We start from the raw sequence: 17,447 nt of genomic DNA on the forward strand, positions 1-17,447 counted from the left end.
ACTCACTCAGGTACTCTATTAAGGGTAATAGTCTTGGGGAAAGCCAGGGTTGAATCCGACAGAATATTCATCTCTTGTCTTTTCTTTACAGCTGGGTCCGTGGCGGTGTGTTCTCCCCGCTCTTTTGATTGATCGGTCCCCTTGTCTGTATAGTTCAGCAGGTGGTCATATCAGTTTAAAGGGTTCATTCCCTCACAGAGAGGAGGCTCGGGTGGAGGCTCCAACCCGAGCTCCTTCAAGCAACTCTCCAGCACAAGAGGACCGGTCTGTTTTACACTCTCCCCATACCGGTGAGTAACAGGCCACAATAGCTTGGATCTCCCTTCCCCACGTTTTGAACACTGGGCAAGATGCAATCTTGGAGCACAGCACAGTTCTCAAGCTTTCTCCAGCACGAGACGACAGTTCTGGTTTCCACCTCTCAAATGCCTCTACAGCCCAGTCTCTTTTCAACAAAAGTCTTTTGCCTTCGAGGGCCAGAAAAATAACAAACAAACACAAAGTTTCTTTTCACAGTTTCTTTGGGGTGATGGATTCACCCCGGGTGCCCCCTCTTCTGCGCACTGACTCTTCTTTACTTTCAACCTCCCTTCTCTGGGTTCACTACGAATTTTCCTTTGCTCACAAATCTTAATGTCTTTTCTTACAGTTCCAGTGAACATCCCTCGGCCGGGTTGACTGTTGTCAACACACTTTTTCCTAGGACTTTATACTTTCCCCCTTCTCGTCCGCTTCCATCGTCGGGCTCACTCTTGCCAACTTCACATTCGCTTGCACTTGCAGGATTCACTTCCCTTGCTTTCTAACATGGCAGAATTAATTCCCATTGTGTTCACAGTGATATAGATCAAAGTCTTCGATTGTACGGGTGGCCCCAGGGACAAGATACAAATTGGGGAAAAAACAAAGACTCTACCACCTGATCCCAAACTGAAATCGAACAGAGGTAGAACATTCATCAAAAGCATCACTGCAGTACCATCCAACTGTATTGCACCAATAAGGTCTACTATGAAAGAACCCTTACCTACCATTAAGATATCTACACACAGTAAGCAACTGCTAACTGAGGTGCAAACACCACAAATTGGAGAAGACCGAGACGCTGTGGTTGCAGGTGATTTGCTAGATCTCTCGACCTACACCGTCTCGGTGGAGGAGGCGGAGGGAGAATCCTCTGAAATGGAAGAACCAACTTGCATCATCTGAAACCGAAGGACAACAGGATGAGCAATAAGACAACAGATGGTCCACTTGGTCCAAGATTCATAGCACAACTAAGTAGGAAAGCACTGAGTTAACGCAAATAAACCTTGCACCCTAGGGTGGTCCCAAGTGACGGAACAATGCAGGCTGGAATCATTGAACCCATTAAGGCGCCTGAAACGCCATCCAGTATTCATTGCTCACGTTTTTGTAATGTTTATGAGATACCGGTACCAAGAACAGGGAAGATTAGTCAATCTTTAGGTTGATGGGAAATTGGCCCAGAACGAAAGTCCAAAGAGAAATTAGGTAGAGTTCCTCAAACAAGTCAAGTGAATGCGAATCAAACAAATAAGTCACTGGCAATCGACACATTTTTTTATATGTGAAGACCTGAATTCCCAATGTCTTGACCAGAATGGAAAGGAACTTGCTGGTGACCTACTATTTGCAACAGAATCGGAGAACAGACACCAGCGCTGGGTAGCGGTTATGAGCTCAAGGGACATCCAGATCCTAAACGGCGTAACCGAAGGTGATACACCGGGTAAGGTAACTTGCAGAGGAAAAACTGGAAGCTGCATTATAGACTACATCTGTGTATCCCGTAACCTGCTTATGTTAGTTCAAACATTACGGGTAGTAGAAAAACATCACAGTGATCATAATCTGCTAATAATGACTTTGGCAATGGAAACATCGGCTGAAGTCTGCAACTATCCAGTCAATCTGGAAGTAACATCAGCTAGGAACAGATTAAGGATCAAAGGGAAGAAAATATCCAACCTCGTATAAACACTCAAATGGGAAATACTCCTAGCGACTAACTCAAATGAAATCTACATGTCAATTACTCGCGGCTTCTTGAGGCTTACGAAACCAAAAAACATCAGGTCAACAAACCTATTATCCATCATTGGCACGTGTTCGATTTAGTAGTTATGGGGAAAAAGAAACTAATGAATAGCTTGATTCGCAAACTGAAGAAACAATTTACACCGAAGGCTAAATTAAGGATTCACAAACTGAAACAACAACACAAACTGCTGCAAATTGTAGGCATCTTCTTCGTCCCAGTACTAAAGTGGTGAAAGAGTGTAGGGTTCATTACTTAGTTGCCTCTTCGTCCAGTACTGTCAAGTGTCATATGTGGGGAAATGAGGGGAACCACTTTATAGTAACCCATAAAGGTCAGCAAGAGCTTGGTTTATTCTCAACAGGATAAGAGGGATACCATGTTTCTCCTAAGGGTACCCCACTCCCAGGCCCCAACGATCCTCCACCCAGATGATCCTCCCTCGCTTTGCCACCCCCAGGGTCGGGATCCAAGTGCGATGGCATTTCGCTGGCCACCTGAGAAGAGGATCCAGGGGATCTAGTAGTGAGAATACCCTCAGGTTTCTCACAGTACTAAGAGGGTTTAGGATATCATTGACATAAGTTATGAATACTTCTAGAGAAGGAGAATTACATGCATGCAAAGCTGCATTGGTGTAGAAAATTGATATTTTAATACAAAACTGAAATGCTGTAAAAGTATTTCCTTGCACAGCAACAGTAAATCTGAAATGAATATAATAATGTTAGATCAACAAGCTCCTAAACTTACTGATTGCGGTTTTGCACCATATCAGGACAGCCACTGGTTATCAAAAGACAACCAGACTCAAATTTAAAATGCAACAAAGATTTATTTGTGATTGATGTACAGGGTTTGGTCAAAAACAACAAACTGGATGGATGAAGGTAACATGAAAAGTCTAGAAAAAGTTATCAGTGGCTTCCTCACCCCTGATGGCACTTGCCAATTCAGTTTCTCTGACTCTCTCACTCTTTCTCTCTCCCGCTCTCTGTCTCTCTGTAGTGGCCTCTCTTTGGGCCTTCCCAGTGTGGGTTTAAAGGGGTTCCCGAAGTCCAAACGTTCTGTGCCACTTGAAGAGAGCATTGCAGTTTCTCATGGAGAAGGAGCTGGTTCACTTTGGGTTGACAGCCTCCTAGGAATCTTGGCTGTTTTACGGGGGTCCGCAAGCTTTTGCTGATTCTTGCCCCACCTCTCCTGGTCTCCTCTCTCTAAAAATCTCCTTCCTTGCTGCTTTGCCACTGGCTTGTTACCTCTTCCACCTCTACTGCATGCCATGGCAATGTCAGGGTAGCTTGCTTTCTCCAACGCACAGCTCTCCAACCATCTCCTCCTTAAAGTATTTAATTTGCTGTGGTTCCAGCTCTTTCACGCTTCTAATCTCCTCATTCTCTCACACTACTTCAACCTTCTCCTCTTCTGCCTTTGAATGCCTAACTCCTATTCCTATTTAATCCCGTAGCTCTTCATCAATCTCCTCCTCTGAGAAAACAGAATTCACCACCTCAAACAACCTCCTCTTCTTTGTTCTCTTTTTCCAATTCTGGTAGGTCTTGTATGCCCACCCTGTGCCACTCTCCTCTGGTCAGTTCCCTCACAAACTCAGTATATCTATCCTCATGCTCACTCTTCTTTCTTAACCAATGTTCGACCTTTACTGCCTCCTTGTTCTCCCCAGTCTGTCTTCATTGCACTCCTCAGAACTTGAACTTCCTCCTGTCTACTTTGGATCCTTTTAATGGTATTCTCCTGTATCCCTTATCCAACAACCTTCTCCAACAAGTCTCTTGCTGGCTCCCAAGTCTCGAATGTCCTCCACCTGCTTTTCTCCAGCTTCCTCCTCCACTTTGCCAACCTCTTCCAACAATCTCCTACCCTTCTCCCTAACTGTGCAAACCCTTACATTCTCCAACCTCCTCCAACAATTACAAACCTTCAGTTTCCCTGCTTTTTATCTCTCTAACCTCCTGACACACCTCTGCCTCTGCCTTCGATTCTATGAACACATCTCATTGCTCCTTTCACACCTCTTCAAATATAACTTTAACTTCCACCTCCTTACCCTCACCAATCTCCACCAGTGCCTTCTCCCCTCTTGCCTCCAGTTCCTCCTCTACTGTCTCCTCCTTCAGACACCTGTCAGCCCATTTCACACTCCTTCCCCCACTTAATTGCAAACTCCTTCATCCTGCGCCTGCCGTCATCCTAACTCCCTCTTCCAGTTTCGTTTGTTGGCATAGAAATGAGTTGGTGGGTGCTTGCCTTTGCAGATTTAAGAGCGGGTGCTGACAAAGACAAGGAGGCCATGGGCGTGCAGGAGCTTCCAGCTCTGCGGGACCACGGCTCCATGGTTCCCTTAAAGGGGCCCACTTATCTGCCCCCTTGCTTTCGAGGGGACCTGCAGAGTGTTCGCCTGTATTTTCGGCTGATTCCTTAAAAGGGATCTGTGTCTATTTTGATGCAGGAGTCCTCCATTTCCCCCAGGGCTGTCTTTCAGGGTATCTGCCCATTAATGAGTGTAGATCATTTCTAACAAACACGGTGAAAGGTGAACAGAAACACACATTTTGCATGTACAAAAAAGCCTTAGGAACTTATTTAATTCTGGTTGGGCATTCGGGTAACTTATTTACCTATTTTGCACTGCAAAGCTACTGCCAACAGCCCTTAACAAGCTGGAGCACGTGAAGGCCATTTGGGTCAGTGGTGGTTGCAGTGATTAAGCGCCTGCTCCAGCCAGTGCTGCTGAAGCTCCATGGGTGCAGCGATTGTTGAGTGCTGCTGTATTAAGCTGGCTCAGTAAATGCAGCAATAAGCTTTTTACTGCTGAAATCAGCATCAGTCACCATGTCTTCCCAGGATTACCAGGCTGATTTCGTTTTTGCCCCCTGAGCTGCTTCTCAATCGCCACCTCGCTATGTCAATGGGCATTGCATATGCACACGATCGCGACAGCATTGCTACAACAGGAGACAGTTATTGCTTCTGATTTCCACACGAGTAAGCCTCAAGATTGACTTCAGTAGCCTTCCACCATGCTGTCTGTGTAGTACCCACCGTTGCGACCTTTCAAAGTAATGCACTATTGGACCCTCCAAGCCCGCCATTGAACCCGCTGTAATGATGCCTCCACAACAAGTAGTATGTCATGACTGTCTGCCAGCGGAGGATGATTGGCTAGCCTTCCCACACTCTCTTGGCTCAACTTTCGCTGCTATTGTTGTCTCATCACTGTAGCACCTCCTCTTTGCTTGCCTCCACACAGTGGCCTAGAGCATCTGGTGTGAAACATACAAGGGTGCTGCGAGCAACATGTAGGGATCACCGTCATAAGGTGTGCAGAGCATGACATGTACTGCTCCACCGCCTAGACTGACTTTCAGCAAGAAGTTCTCTATATCATACTTTTGAGTGGCAGAGGACCTTAAGGAATTATTTTTCTTTGCATTTGAAGACCTGCCAGCTTCTGCTTTTCCGTTAATATCTGCAGTTGCAATGTATATCTCAAATAAGCAAATTCTGAAGTGTCAAAATATGGCTTTAACATTGATCTGAGATGGCTCTGTGTCTGGGATAGGGCACTCATGCTAGAAGCTGATTCAACCTGCAACACATACTTATAGAATCTAATAGGTAAATAACTTGAATATTCCTTTCGCTTTTTCATGTGACTCGCCATTTGTGGTAACCGCCTCTTTTGGGCATCATTTCTTTATTGGAAAATAAGTTCTGAGGAAATCCTAAGTGTGTCTGTTGCTGATCACCCCAAATTCGAACTTCTAAATCCATGCAGTTCCCAAACTGTATTTTTTTTTTTTGACATCTTCAGACAAAAACCTACTGTGGCTTTGCTACGTATTTTTCTACAACTGTTAATTTTTTCTTAGACCCTAATTTATACAGCTTCTCTTTGTTTTCCCTGCCCAAACCACTTGCCACAAATAACTTAATTCAAATTGTATGTCAAATATCAGCCATTTGCAAAAAAAATATTATTTTAGCATATTTAAGTAAACTATTTTTGTTCTCCCTGTATATCATTGAAATATTGTTTTATTTCCACAGGTTCGGATCGATGCTCTGGGCTTGCTTTGTGAAAGCCATCGTACTACAGAAATAGTTTCTGTGGAAGAAATGAAAATGATTCACTTCTTCATCATGTACAACTTGAACAGTCAATCTCCTTCTGTGCGTCAACAAATATGTTGCCTGATGAAAAAGGTAATGTTTGATTGCAATTATCTATGGGATGGAGGTTTCATTGATTCTTTTTATGAATACTCAAATCACACCAAGGGGGAAAAAAGGTAGCAGGTTGGGAACCTTTCTTGGCTAACCGACACACTTCATTCCAATTCCTCAGAGTGGGATGTATGGGTGGGTGGAGAGATTATCAACTCCTCTGGAAGGAACACTATAGAGATTGGAGTGATTTTCTTTTATGTTGGCGGGGGGAGCGCAAGTTGTTTAACCAATTACCGTAATCTAATTTGCTAGGAGTTTCGCTCTCTGACACACTATTTGGTCTGGGTTAAGGGAGTCAAGGAGACAGTTTTCAGCCGCAAGATTGGGTCCGGGTAGACGACAGTTCTGCGCACTGTTAAGACCGTTCCAGATGTCTTGAAGCAGATGGCCCAGGCACCACAGAACAATAGCCACAGCAGGTCCCGTGAGTTCCAGGACCCGGGGCCAGGACATGACAGAGAATGGCAGCAGCGATCACCCTGATCAGGAGGGGAGGCGACACTTGTGGTGACGAAGAGGACTCTGCTTCAGCTAGGCCCCCTCTTCATGCAGAAGATCTGCAGATACAGGAGGGCTAGTCTTGGGCCATACGTTAAGTGCCTGCAGAGTTCCAAGTTGCATTTTGTAAGGCAGACTGATGTACAGGACATGCATTGGACAAAGGTTGTCAGCCGTAGCAAGGTCCTGTGACACTTCTGAAGGCTTCTGAAGACAGAATGTTCATGCAAGAGTACAGACAGGTTTGTCAGATAGATCAGGACATCGCCTGCGAATAATGCTAATTTGTATTCCCTATGAAATTTGTTGAGGCCCCTGATGGTGTGGTCCTGCCAAATGTTTTGCGCCAACAGCTCCATTACGAGTGTGAAAACTAGGTGTGATAGAGGGCACCCTAGCCTTGTTCCCCGGGTCAAAGCAACGGAGGGGGACTGTTAGGGAGAATTCTCTGTTTAGGCTGAATTTCCTAACCTAGTGAGTCCCCCAGCAGCTTTGCTGGATTTTTGGGGTTTATTTTTTTCTCCTGCCAAGAGTGACTCTTTTACCCTCACTCTTGGACATGATTTGAGTGTGTTCCTTTGACTCTAGATGTGTTTAATGGGCTATGGGGTCTTTTACTCCATAGGGCTTCATGTGTTTTTGTGATGTGTGTTACACAGCACCCTCAGTGCAGTAACACAGGGGTGTCATAGTGACCCCCCCCAGTATAGACTACATACCCTGGGGCTGACTACTGTCTCCCAGGGCATGTAAAGTCATCATTGACTTTACTAGTCTTGAATTCTGAACAGAACCAGTACAAACCATCATATTGTGGACGTACTGGCCGGGGCAATTCGATTGCCCCGGGGTCTGTTAGTCGAGGGGGCACGTCTCCGTCCCCCCTGATCGAGTTTTGGCTGGTGGCAGTGAATACTACTTTTTATATTCAACCGCAAATATTTCTCTATGGGATTTTCCCATTGTTCGAGGCTACTATCTTTATTTATTTAATTACGATAGCCTCGAACATACCGCCGGTTTATTTATTTATTATTAATTCTCTGGTTGGTATTTTTTACCAAAACTCGGTTCTAAAATGGCGTTTGTGTTCTCTTCTGACTCCAACCCAAGTTGAGCCCTTTGTTCCACTTTACCGCTGGCTTCTCCACAGAAGCCCTCCAAAGTGGTGCCACTCTGTCTGGGGTACTTAGGAGGGATGGAGGGGGATTTAGGCACCCTGGACTGAGTTGCCTAGGCAACTCAAGTCGCACTCCGTCCTGATTGGCCACCACTTAGCATGTTTGAGTGACAGGTAGGCTGAGAGAATGGGGGTTCTCGGCATAAAAGCAGGGCTTTGGGGACTGGAACTTCAGAAGTCGCAACAGGACCTAAGTATCCGACGAGGGAGAAGCTGAGCCGACCTCCTACGACGACACCACCGGTGGAGCCCTGCTGAACCGTCTCACCACTTTTCCCAACGACAGAGGAGATCTCCCGCCGGAGAGTCTTCTTCCTTTGACTGGTGGGGATAACCAGTTTCACCGTCTTTTCGCCTTCCCGACGCATCTCGTAGCCGCCTTGCCTGTGCCAAGCACCCCGGCAACTGTAATACCACGTTTTACCATGACCGCGAAATAAAGGGTAATACCTTTAACCGGAAAACTCTGCGGCTGGTTTCTTCCCTGGCAGTGCATCTTTCCTCCAAGTCGAGATATTCTCTTCCTCTGGACGACGCAGAGACTTGCACCCGCTGCCAGGAACAACTGCCACCGCTGGAGGATCCTTCCCACTTAAGGTACCGTGTTCCGCCTGGCTTCCCTTGCCACCGACTGTACGGGGTAGATTTAGCCCCTGGGTTTCGAACCTGGGTTAGCCTCGGACACCCTAGCTAAACTTTTCTGAGCCTCTCTAAACTCTTTTTGAACTCTCTGCAAGACCTGCAAAGCCTAGTGTAACTGTGTGATCTTGGGCGCATTCGTGCTCTGCTCTCTCTAAGAGTGGGCCCAGCCTATGGACTTTGGCTCACAAGTGACTTTTGCTCTTCTGCCTTGCTAAAAGTGTTCCTAAATCTTAGAGTGGTGTATCTTCACATATTCTGCCTTTTTCCCTCCCTTTTTCATGAACTTATTGGAGTGCCATCTATAGTTAAGCGCTCACCTCTGTCTGGAAATAAGTGGTGTTAACTAAGACTTGTCTGATAAGGAATAAGGGTTGTATATATCATAATAGTAACTGTGTTTAGAGTGTATTACAAATAAGAGTGCTGGAGTGTTTCAAACAGTGTGTGTTTAAATAAATAATTATATACTTTGATACCAAAGCTCTGGTCAGTGTTTGCTTGTGCTATTGTGCCTGAGTGCCTATTGTGTATACTTTGCATACTGCCTAACTCTTCTTGAGGGAAGTCTGACTGCTCAGCCACAGCTACCAGGTAAATCTGGGTGGTACAGACTGCTACCAAGTGGGTTTACTGCTAACACCTGTAGACCTAAATCCTTTGCAGTGTTCCCAAAGGGAACTGCACAGGTTTCTGCCTAACAGGGACGCCACGCCGTGTACTGTCACCTTGGCCTTGATGTTTAGATATAGGGCTTGCTGCCCGATAACCAGTGGGATCCCAAGTTCGCATAGCTCAGAACCTTATGCATCAACTGCCATTCCACTCTGTCGAAAGCCGTTTCTGCGTCGACAGAGATCAGAGTGGGACAGAAGTCTTCTGCATCGATGGCTGCAATTAGATCTAAGGCCTTGTGGACATTATCCGAGCCCTGCAGCCTTTTACGTATCCCACCTTGTCATTATTAATTAGTACTGGGAGGACCTCACTAAGCCTACTGGCAAGTATGCTAGCATAAACGTTGGCGTCTACGTTCAGCAGTGAAATCGGCCTTTAAGATCTGCATTCAAGCTTGTCTCTTACTTCCTTGGGTAGCACTATGTTCCTAGAATCCATAAAGGAAGGTGGGGTTTCTCCCTTATCCATAAAATCGTTGAATAGGAGGACCAGGAAGGGCGTCAGTGCTCCCTTCAGAGTCTTGTAAGTATGCAGGAGTGAAGCCATCGTGACCTGGTGCCGATTCCGCTTTAATTTTAGAAATAGCGGCCTCGACCTCAGTAGTGATGGGAGCACTCTGTGTCTGAGTTCGCCGGGCGCAGTGAGGGCAGTGTCAGGGGTTCCAGGAACCTCTTGATGTCCTTGTGTGATGACCTGCCGTCTGAGGTGTATAGCTCTAAGTAGAGCTGGGCAAATCATGCGGTTATGTCTTTTGGGTTGCTTATTGTATCTTCCCCTTGTGATTTTATAAACCGCCCTTTCCGCTCTTTGCCCCCTTAATCTGACCTCGAGCACAATGTTATGTTAAAGGTACTTATATAGCGCACCGTCACCAACGGAATTGGTCCCCAGGCGCTCTTGCGGATTTGTAAATAGGATGAGGGTAAGTAGGGTTAGTCGGGGGGAGGGGAGTAGGAGAGTGGGAGAGGTGGTGTGCTGTTGGTAGCTTCAGCTCGGTATACACCGAGTGCTGGGCTTTGGTGCAAGTATCGCATCGGGCGAGGCCTCGTGTGCTGTAGGTGCTGTCTATGTGTTGTTGATGTGGTGTGGTAAAGTGCGTGCAGATTTCTGGGAGAGAAATGGTTGTGTGGGTTGAGTATGAAGGAAATCGAGGGTTGGGTTAGTGGGGTCTGTATACTGGTTCAGGTACTTCTGGTTCCGTTTGAGCTGTATCTCTGTGGGTGGAGTTGTTGCTGGATCCTAATGGGCCGTCTTGCTGTGGTGGTGCTACGCGTTTCCAGCTGTATCATAGTGAGTCTTAGATGTGGTCGTAGGTGTGTCTGAGCCATTTCTTCGGGTGTCGAACCGGGTTGGTGCTATCTATTCTCTTGTTATCTTATGTGACACTGGTCAATTGAAGCTTTGAATGGTTCAGGGTCAGAATGCTGTTGAGGCATCCTAGTGCGTCCGTCTTGGTCGGCCGGTGTATTCAGTCATCGGTTTCCTCCTAACAGGACTACCTTTCAGTTAGTTGTTTGGTTTCCGTGGGGGGACTTCCTTAAGGCTATTGTTTAGTTGTAGTTTGTGTGTGATGGTGCATTGTGCTTCCCGCTGTATCTTGATGAGCATAGTGTAAAGTGGGTGCTTATTCTGTTTTTACCCTCTGGATTGGAGCTAATGGTACACGGGTTCCTATTCCCTAGTTGTCTGCTGTGATTAGGTCTGTTGGGAATGGCTATGGTTTGGGGTCAGGGTCCTATTGATGAGTCAACCTGGTGTTTCTGTCTTCGTCTTGCTATGTATGCCGTCTTTGGTCCTATTACGGCTGTCTCTCGGTTAGTCGTTTGGTATGTCTTGAGATTTCTCTGTCTCTTCATTCGTCGCTGTTTTAGTTGTGAGTGTGCCCCTGTGGCCGGTCTTTCTAGTTATGACGTGAAGAGCCAATTGTTAATTAGTTCCTGAATAGTAAGTGGTTTCTTATGTTATGTGTGTGCTTTGGAAGGTCGTTTCAGGTTTTCGGCGCTTGGTGAGAGAAGGAAGATCCTCTGAGTTTTCTTTTGTTGTAGGGTTTCGGTTACAGTCGGATGTCAATGCTTGATCTGAGTGTTCTTGTTGGTTGATGTAGATGCAGTTTCTCTCTGAGAAACTCAGCACCTTGGTTGTGTACTGCTCTATGCATGATGCACATTGTTTTGGATTATATTTGTTGTTTTATTGGTAACCAATGTAGTGTTTTCAGTGCAGGGGTGGTGTGTTCTCTTCGGGGTAGTTTCAGAAGCAGTCTGGCTGGCGCATTTTGTATGCGCTGTAGTTTTTTTAAAAGTCGTTCAGGCATACCTAAGTATAGGCTGTTGGTGTAGTCTACTCTGGACATGACAAGGGTGATGATGGTGGTTGTTCTATTGGCAAATGATAGGAACGGTAGGATCCTCTTTGCCGCTCGCAGGAGGAAGAAGCATTTCTTGAGGAGAGCGTTTACTTGTGGCTCTAGCGTTAGGTTGTTGTCCTTCTCTAGCATGGGGTCTGGCATGAATTCACATGCTCATGAATATTCCCCGTCGTCAGGCTGGGAATCCTCGGTAAAGATAAAATCAGTATCAGTTTCGTTTCTGATCTGTCTTTCTTAGTAGTAACCAATCACTGGTCTCTGGGTCATACTGCCCCCAGCCAATGACTGCCCTCTCCCTAAGCCCCTCCCCCGGCAGCCATCCTCAGATTTTTACAGCACGTTCAAGTGTTGGGAGTCCTCGTGCTATAACTCTCGAGCTTTTACTGCGTTTTTGCACTTTTTTCAAAGAGATTTTCTCATTTTTCGGTTAAATCGAGCCTCAAGCTCCACCGTTCTACTCCGATCAACAGGGACCCGTTTCGGGATTTTCTACGCCCCTCATGGGTGAAGTTTTTCGTCGAGTTACGCTTCTTGGAGGATTCCAGAAGATCTGAGGCCTACCATGGACATGGCCCAGGACAAGGTAAGCTCAACGCCCGGATCCAAGCTGTTGAGGAACTGCCCTGGATGCGGGTTACAGAATGTTTTCAAGGACGACGAGCATTCGAGATGTCTCTACTGCCTTCATGAGGACAAGACGCACGTGGAGAAGGACTGTGCGTTCTGGAAGAACCTATCGGAACGGACCATGAGGGATCGTTGTTCCCGTCTCGCCAGCTGGCTGGAGAAGGGCCCAGCAGGTGAGAAGAAGAAAAGGTCTGAGCGGTCTTCTAAGTCCTGTGAGGGCGCCCCGGCGACGGGGGCCCAACAGAAGGCTAAGCACCGCGAGTCCGCGGGCACCAGGAGCGCCGAACGGTCGGGCTCTTAGGCTGCCAGGCAGGGCGCGCCTTCCCCGGCACCATCAACCATGAGCCAACGCTCTGGTTCGGGGAAGAGGAAATCCGAGAACCCGGGTAAGCTTCTGGAGAGGCCCCAGTCGATCTCGAAGGATTCGGCCGAGGGGGAGCGAGGTGGTGACCCTCCCCCCAAGGTGAAGGCCTCAAGCGCGCCAAAGGTGGCGAAGGCCTTGATTCACCCGGCTAAGGCCTCTATCGAGGGAGTCGCGGCGGCCCTGGCGAAGCCTGGGGAGGCTACACCAGTGGAGGCGATCTCGGGGCCCAGAGTTTCCCTGCCACCGCGGAGGGAATCCTCTTTTCAGCCCATCGACAAGACCCCCGTGAAGACCCTGGTGGAAAAAGAGGGGGGGCGGTGGCCATTACGGACACGGATTCAGCCTCTTAGGAGGAGCTGGTGGAAACCGTGAAGAACCTCAACGAGAGGTTCAAGAAGGTGCGATCCCATGGGAGGGATCCCGAAGAGGTGGTCGAAGAAAGCGACGGTGGCGCCGACGAGGCCCCAGTGGAGGAGCAGCCATCCCTCCCGTCGCAGCCATTGCCCGAGCCTCAGGACAACTCGGTGGCCATTTTGATGGCAATCCAAACCTTATGCATGGAGATAAGGACGAGATTACCACGAACCTCGGCGGACGATCCAGAACCGGGCCCGTCGGGAAGCCCTCCGAACAAGCGGAGGAGAGTTCATCCCTCCCCGCCCTTCATGCCCCCACGACCCGTGGAGCCCTCATCCCCCTCACCGGACCCCAGGGATGACACAGCGATGGATACGGGGACGGATGAAGACGGTGGTGACGACGGGACAGACCTTCCATCACCACTCCCTCGGGCTTCCCCGCCCGACGAAATTGGCTCCTTTCACGCCATGATCGCCAGGGCATCTAAACTCTTCCAGCTCGGCCCCGAGGAACAGAAGGAGGGTTTCCTCTATCAACGGCGAGAGGCCAAGAGAAAGACAGTCCTCGCAGTACCGTTACTCGACGGTATCTGGGACGAGGGACTTCCGATCCTGAAGAACCCGTCCACGACGCCTGCCAAGAGGGACAGGTACGAGAAGAAGTACCGGGTCCCCGACGCCGCCCCTTTGTGCCTCAGGGCTCAACCTATGCCAGATTCGGTCGTCCCAGCGGCGGCCAAGATGAAGGCGGCGGGGGTGACAGCCTCAACCTCTACTTCCCCACCTGACGGCGAGGGTAAGAAATTGGACGCCATGGGGCGACGGGTCATCTCGTCGGCGGCGACGACAATTAAGGCGCCCAACGCCTTAGCGATTGTGGCCCGTTACGACAGGGAGCTATGGTACAAGATAGCTCCCCTACTGGACTTCCTACCAGAGGACAAGAGGACAGAGGCCCTAGAGATTCTGCAGGAAGGTGAGGTGGCGTTGGACCACGCCATAACGGTGGCAACGGACATTGCCAACACCGGGTTTTGCCAGTTAGGCAACAGTGTTTGCTTTCGACGACGAGGCTGGCTCAAGGCGACAGACTTCCGTCAGGACGTGCAGACCAGGGTTTTGGACATGCTGTTCGACGGCAACAACCTGTTTGGGAAAACAGTGGATGAGTCGCTGCAGGCCATCAAGGCCGACACAGAGACGGCTGGAGCCCTGGGAGTCCTTCAGCAACGACTGCCCTTTCGGAGCGCCGGAGGCAGACAGGGGGTCAGGTGGTGGCTCCTCTACGTATCGCCAGGCAGCCCGCTCCTCATCCCAGGAGGCTTACAGAGGTCGCGGCAAGCAAGGAGGATCTCGGCGTCGTCGCCAAGGAGGCCAAGGCGGCAAGGCCGCCTCCAAGCAAGATTGAACCGGCCGTAGCGTCGGGCCCCCACCGAAGCACCCCGGTGGGAGGCCGGCTGGTGAATTTCGTCAGCATGTGGGAGTCCATCTCCACCGACTGTTGGGTGCTGGATGCCCTGGCCCACGGGCACACTCTCGAATTCCAAAAGAAGTGTCCCTGCATTCCTCCCGTGGCCAGGAAGGAAAATCACGTCCCTCAACTGCTGTTGGAGGTAAAGACGATGCTCAAGAAAGGTGCCATCGAGCTTGTCCCCAAGAGGCTCCGGGGCTCTGGAGTATACTTAAGATACTTCCTCGTCAGAAAGAAGACAGGCGGTTGGCGCCCCATCCAGGACCTATGTCGGTTGAACAAATACATCAAGGCACAGAAGTTCAGGATGGTCACTCTGCAGCACGTGCTGGGACAGCTGGAGGAGGGCGACTTCCTATCGTCGTTGGAGCTTACTTCCACATCCCCATCCTAAAAGGACACCGAAAGTTCCTCAGATTCGTAATCCAAGGAAGCCACTACCAATTCAGAGCTCTGCCATTCGGATTGAAGTCGGCACCCAGGGTGTTCGCCAAGTGCCTAGCACCAGTGGCGGCGCGGCTGCGCATGCAGGGGATCCACGTGTACGCCTACCTGGACGACTGGCTCATCCGTGCAAGGACAAGAGAACTTGCCGTCGAGCACACGGCGAAGACCGTCCGCTTACTCACGGAGCTGGTTTCTCCATCAACTACCCGAAATCCCATTTGGTTCAGTCGCACTGTTTCTGGGAGCGAAGCTCGATACAGTGGAACGATTGGCATCTCCGTCGAGGAAAGGACGAAGGCCATCTTAGGCAAGGTGCAGCGCCTGCTAGCCACGGACGTGGCCAAGGTGAGATCCATCAAGTCCCTCCTCGGAATAATGTCCTCATGTATCTATCTAGTGAGCCTGTGCAGGCTACGGATGTGTCCTCTACAGGAGTTCCTCGACGCCCGCTGGATGCAAGCGGCGGGCAGCTTTGAAGACAAGATCCCGCTCAACGAGGTTTTCCGTCGGGCGATTCAGTGGTGGGGCGATTCAGACCCCGGCACATCAGGAGATGGTGACGACTGACGCCTCCCTGGAGGGATGGGGGGCGCACACCAGAGATCTCCACGAAAGAGGCCTTTGGCTCCTGGAGGAGAGGTCTCTCCACATCAACATCTTGGAGCTCTGCGGCGTGTTCTGGGCGCTCAAGTCGTTCCTCCCGTCCCTCAAGGGCAAGGTTGTGAGGATCTTCACCGACAACACCACCACGATGTTCTACATCCGGAAGCAGGGAGGCACCAGATCCCCAGCCCTGTCCAAGGAGGCCCAGGATCTGTGGCACTGGGCCGTTGCCCTGGTTCCCTTCCATCTGGCAGGAATAAAAAACACCATCGCCGACTCACTCAGCAGGGAGCTGCGCTCGTGCCATGAGTAGGAACTACGCCAGGATCAAGTGGATCGGCTCTTCCAACAATGGAGGCAAACCCCAGATCGACCTGTTCGCGACGCCGACGAACTCCAAGTGCCAGAGGTTCGCCAGCAGGTTTCCCCAGCCAAGGAGCATGGGTGATGCTTTCTCGTTCCCCTTGGACGGCCTGTTCCTGTATGCGTTTCCTCCGTTGGCGCTGCTGCTTCGACTCATCAGCCAGCTCAAGAGGTCCCAGTGCAGGATGATCCTCGTCGCACCGGCGTGTCCGAGACAGATCTGGTTCCCGGACCTTCTGGACCTCTCAGCGTCCCCACCAGTCAAGCTGCCGACGGACGCAGATCTTCTCTCCAGAGAGGGAGGTGCCATTCTTCATCACGTCGCGGAGTCGCTGAACTTGCAGACCTGGCTCGTGCAGCACTAGAGTTTAGAGGGTACGATATCCCGGCTGACTGCAGAGAGGTTCTTGCAAAGGCCAGGGCGTCCTGAACTCTCAAGTGCTACGGACATAAGTGGAAGAGGTTCTCTGTCTGGTGCCGTGCACAGAAGATCAACCCTCTACGGATTACGGCACCTCAAGTGCTACCCTACCTACTGTCGCTGGCCAAAGCTGGACTAGCTCACGCCTCCATCAAGATACATCTGGCAGCGATCTCCCGATACACCAGAACTGCAGGACGGCCGTCCTTGTGGTCTCATCGACTGGTGAAGGAATTTATGAAGGGACTGTTCCGATCGTTCCCGCCGGTGAAGGCGCCAGCCCCGGCGTGGGAGCTCAGCGTGGTGCTGACCAGGCTCATGGGGCCACCATTCGAGCCTTTGCATTCGGCTCCGTTGAAGTTCCTGTCGTGGAAGACAGCGTTCCTTGTGGCCATCACCTCTGCACGACGCGTGGGAGAGATTCAGGCCCTATCCTGCAAGCCTCCATACTTCACTTTTCACGATACGAGGGTGGTGCTGAGGATGCACCCCTCTTTTATGCCCAAGGTGCCGTCGGACTTCCATCTTAACAAGCTCTTGGTGTTGCCAGTTTTCTTTCCATCGCCTTTGTCGCCGGCCGAGAGGACTTTGCACTCGCTGGATGTAGCTAGAGCGCTTAAGTTCTACGTGGACCGAACAAAGAGTTTTCGGAAGACATCACAGCTGTTTGTGAATTTTGGACCTGTGAACCAAGGGAAGGCTCTCTCGAAGGCTTCCATTTCCAGATGGCTCTCTGGCTGCATCATGCACTGTCATCGGTTGGCCAACCGACTGTTGCCCGGCCGTCCGAGAGCGATCGCTGCTACTACAGCTTTCTTGTCTGGTGTGCCCCTGCTGGACATCTGCAGGGCTGCTACGTGGAGGTTGATGCACACCTTCACGAGATTCTACTGCGTCGACCAGGATTCCAGGGAGGAGTCCAGAGTCGGTCAAGCAGTGCTGCGCATCCTGTTCGCCTGAAGGTGTGCCTGGTGAGGAGGTAAGAGTTGCTTAATGTTGAGTTTATGTAATGCTTAATGTTGAGCCTTTTGCCACCTCCGTGGTTGTGCATGTGTGTACTGCTATGTATTCATATTTTCATGAGCATGTCAATCCATGCCAGACCCCATGCTGGAGAAG

The 17,447-nt window shown here is 49.8% G+C and overlaps 1 protein-coding gene across 4 annotated transcripts in view; it reads left to right on the forward strand.

Moving 5' to 3' along the window:
• THADA (THADA armadillo repeat containing) overlaps nucleotides 1-17,447 on the forward strand; it is a 2,999,906-nt gene that overhangs the window by 591,379 nt on the left and 2,391,080 nt on the right. For all 4 annotated transcript variants that reach the window (XM_069608464.1, XM_069608463.1, XM_069608465.1 and 1 more), the window contains exon 13: nucleotides 6,131-6,286. In XM_069608464.1, coding sequence (XP_069464565.1) covers nucleotides 6,131-6,286 — 156 coding nt within the window. The remainder of the gene's footprint in view (nucleotides 1-6,130; nucleotides 6,287-17,447) is intronic.

This window comes from Ambystoma mexicanum, chromosome 4q (genome assembly GCF_040938575.1).
Source record: "Ambystoma mexicanum isolate Mex_15411 chromosome 4q, UKY_AmexF1_1, whole genome shotgun sequence".
NCBI lineage: Eukaryota > Metazoa > Chordata > Amphibia > Caudata > Ambystomatidae > Ambystoma > Ambystoma mexicanum.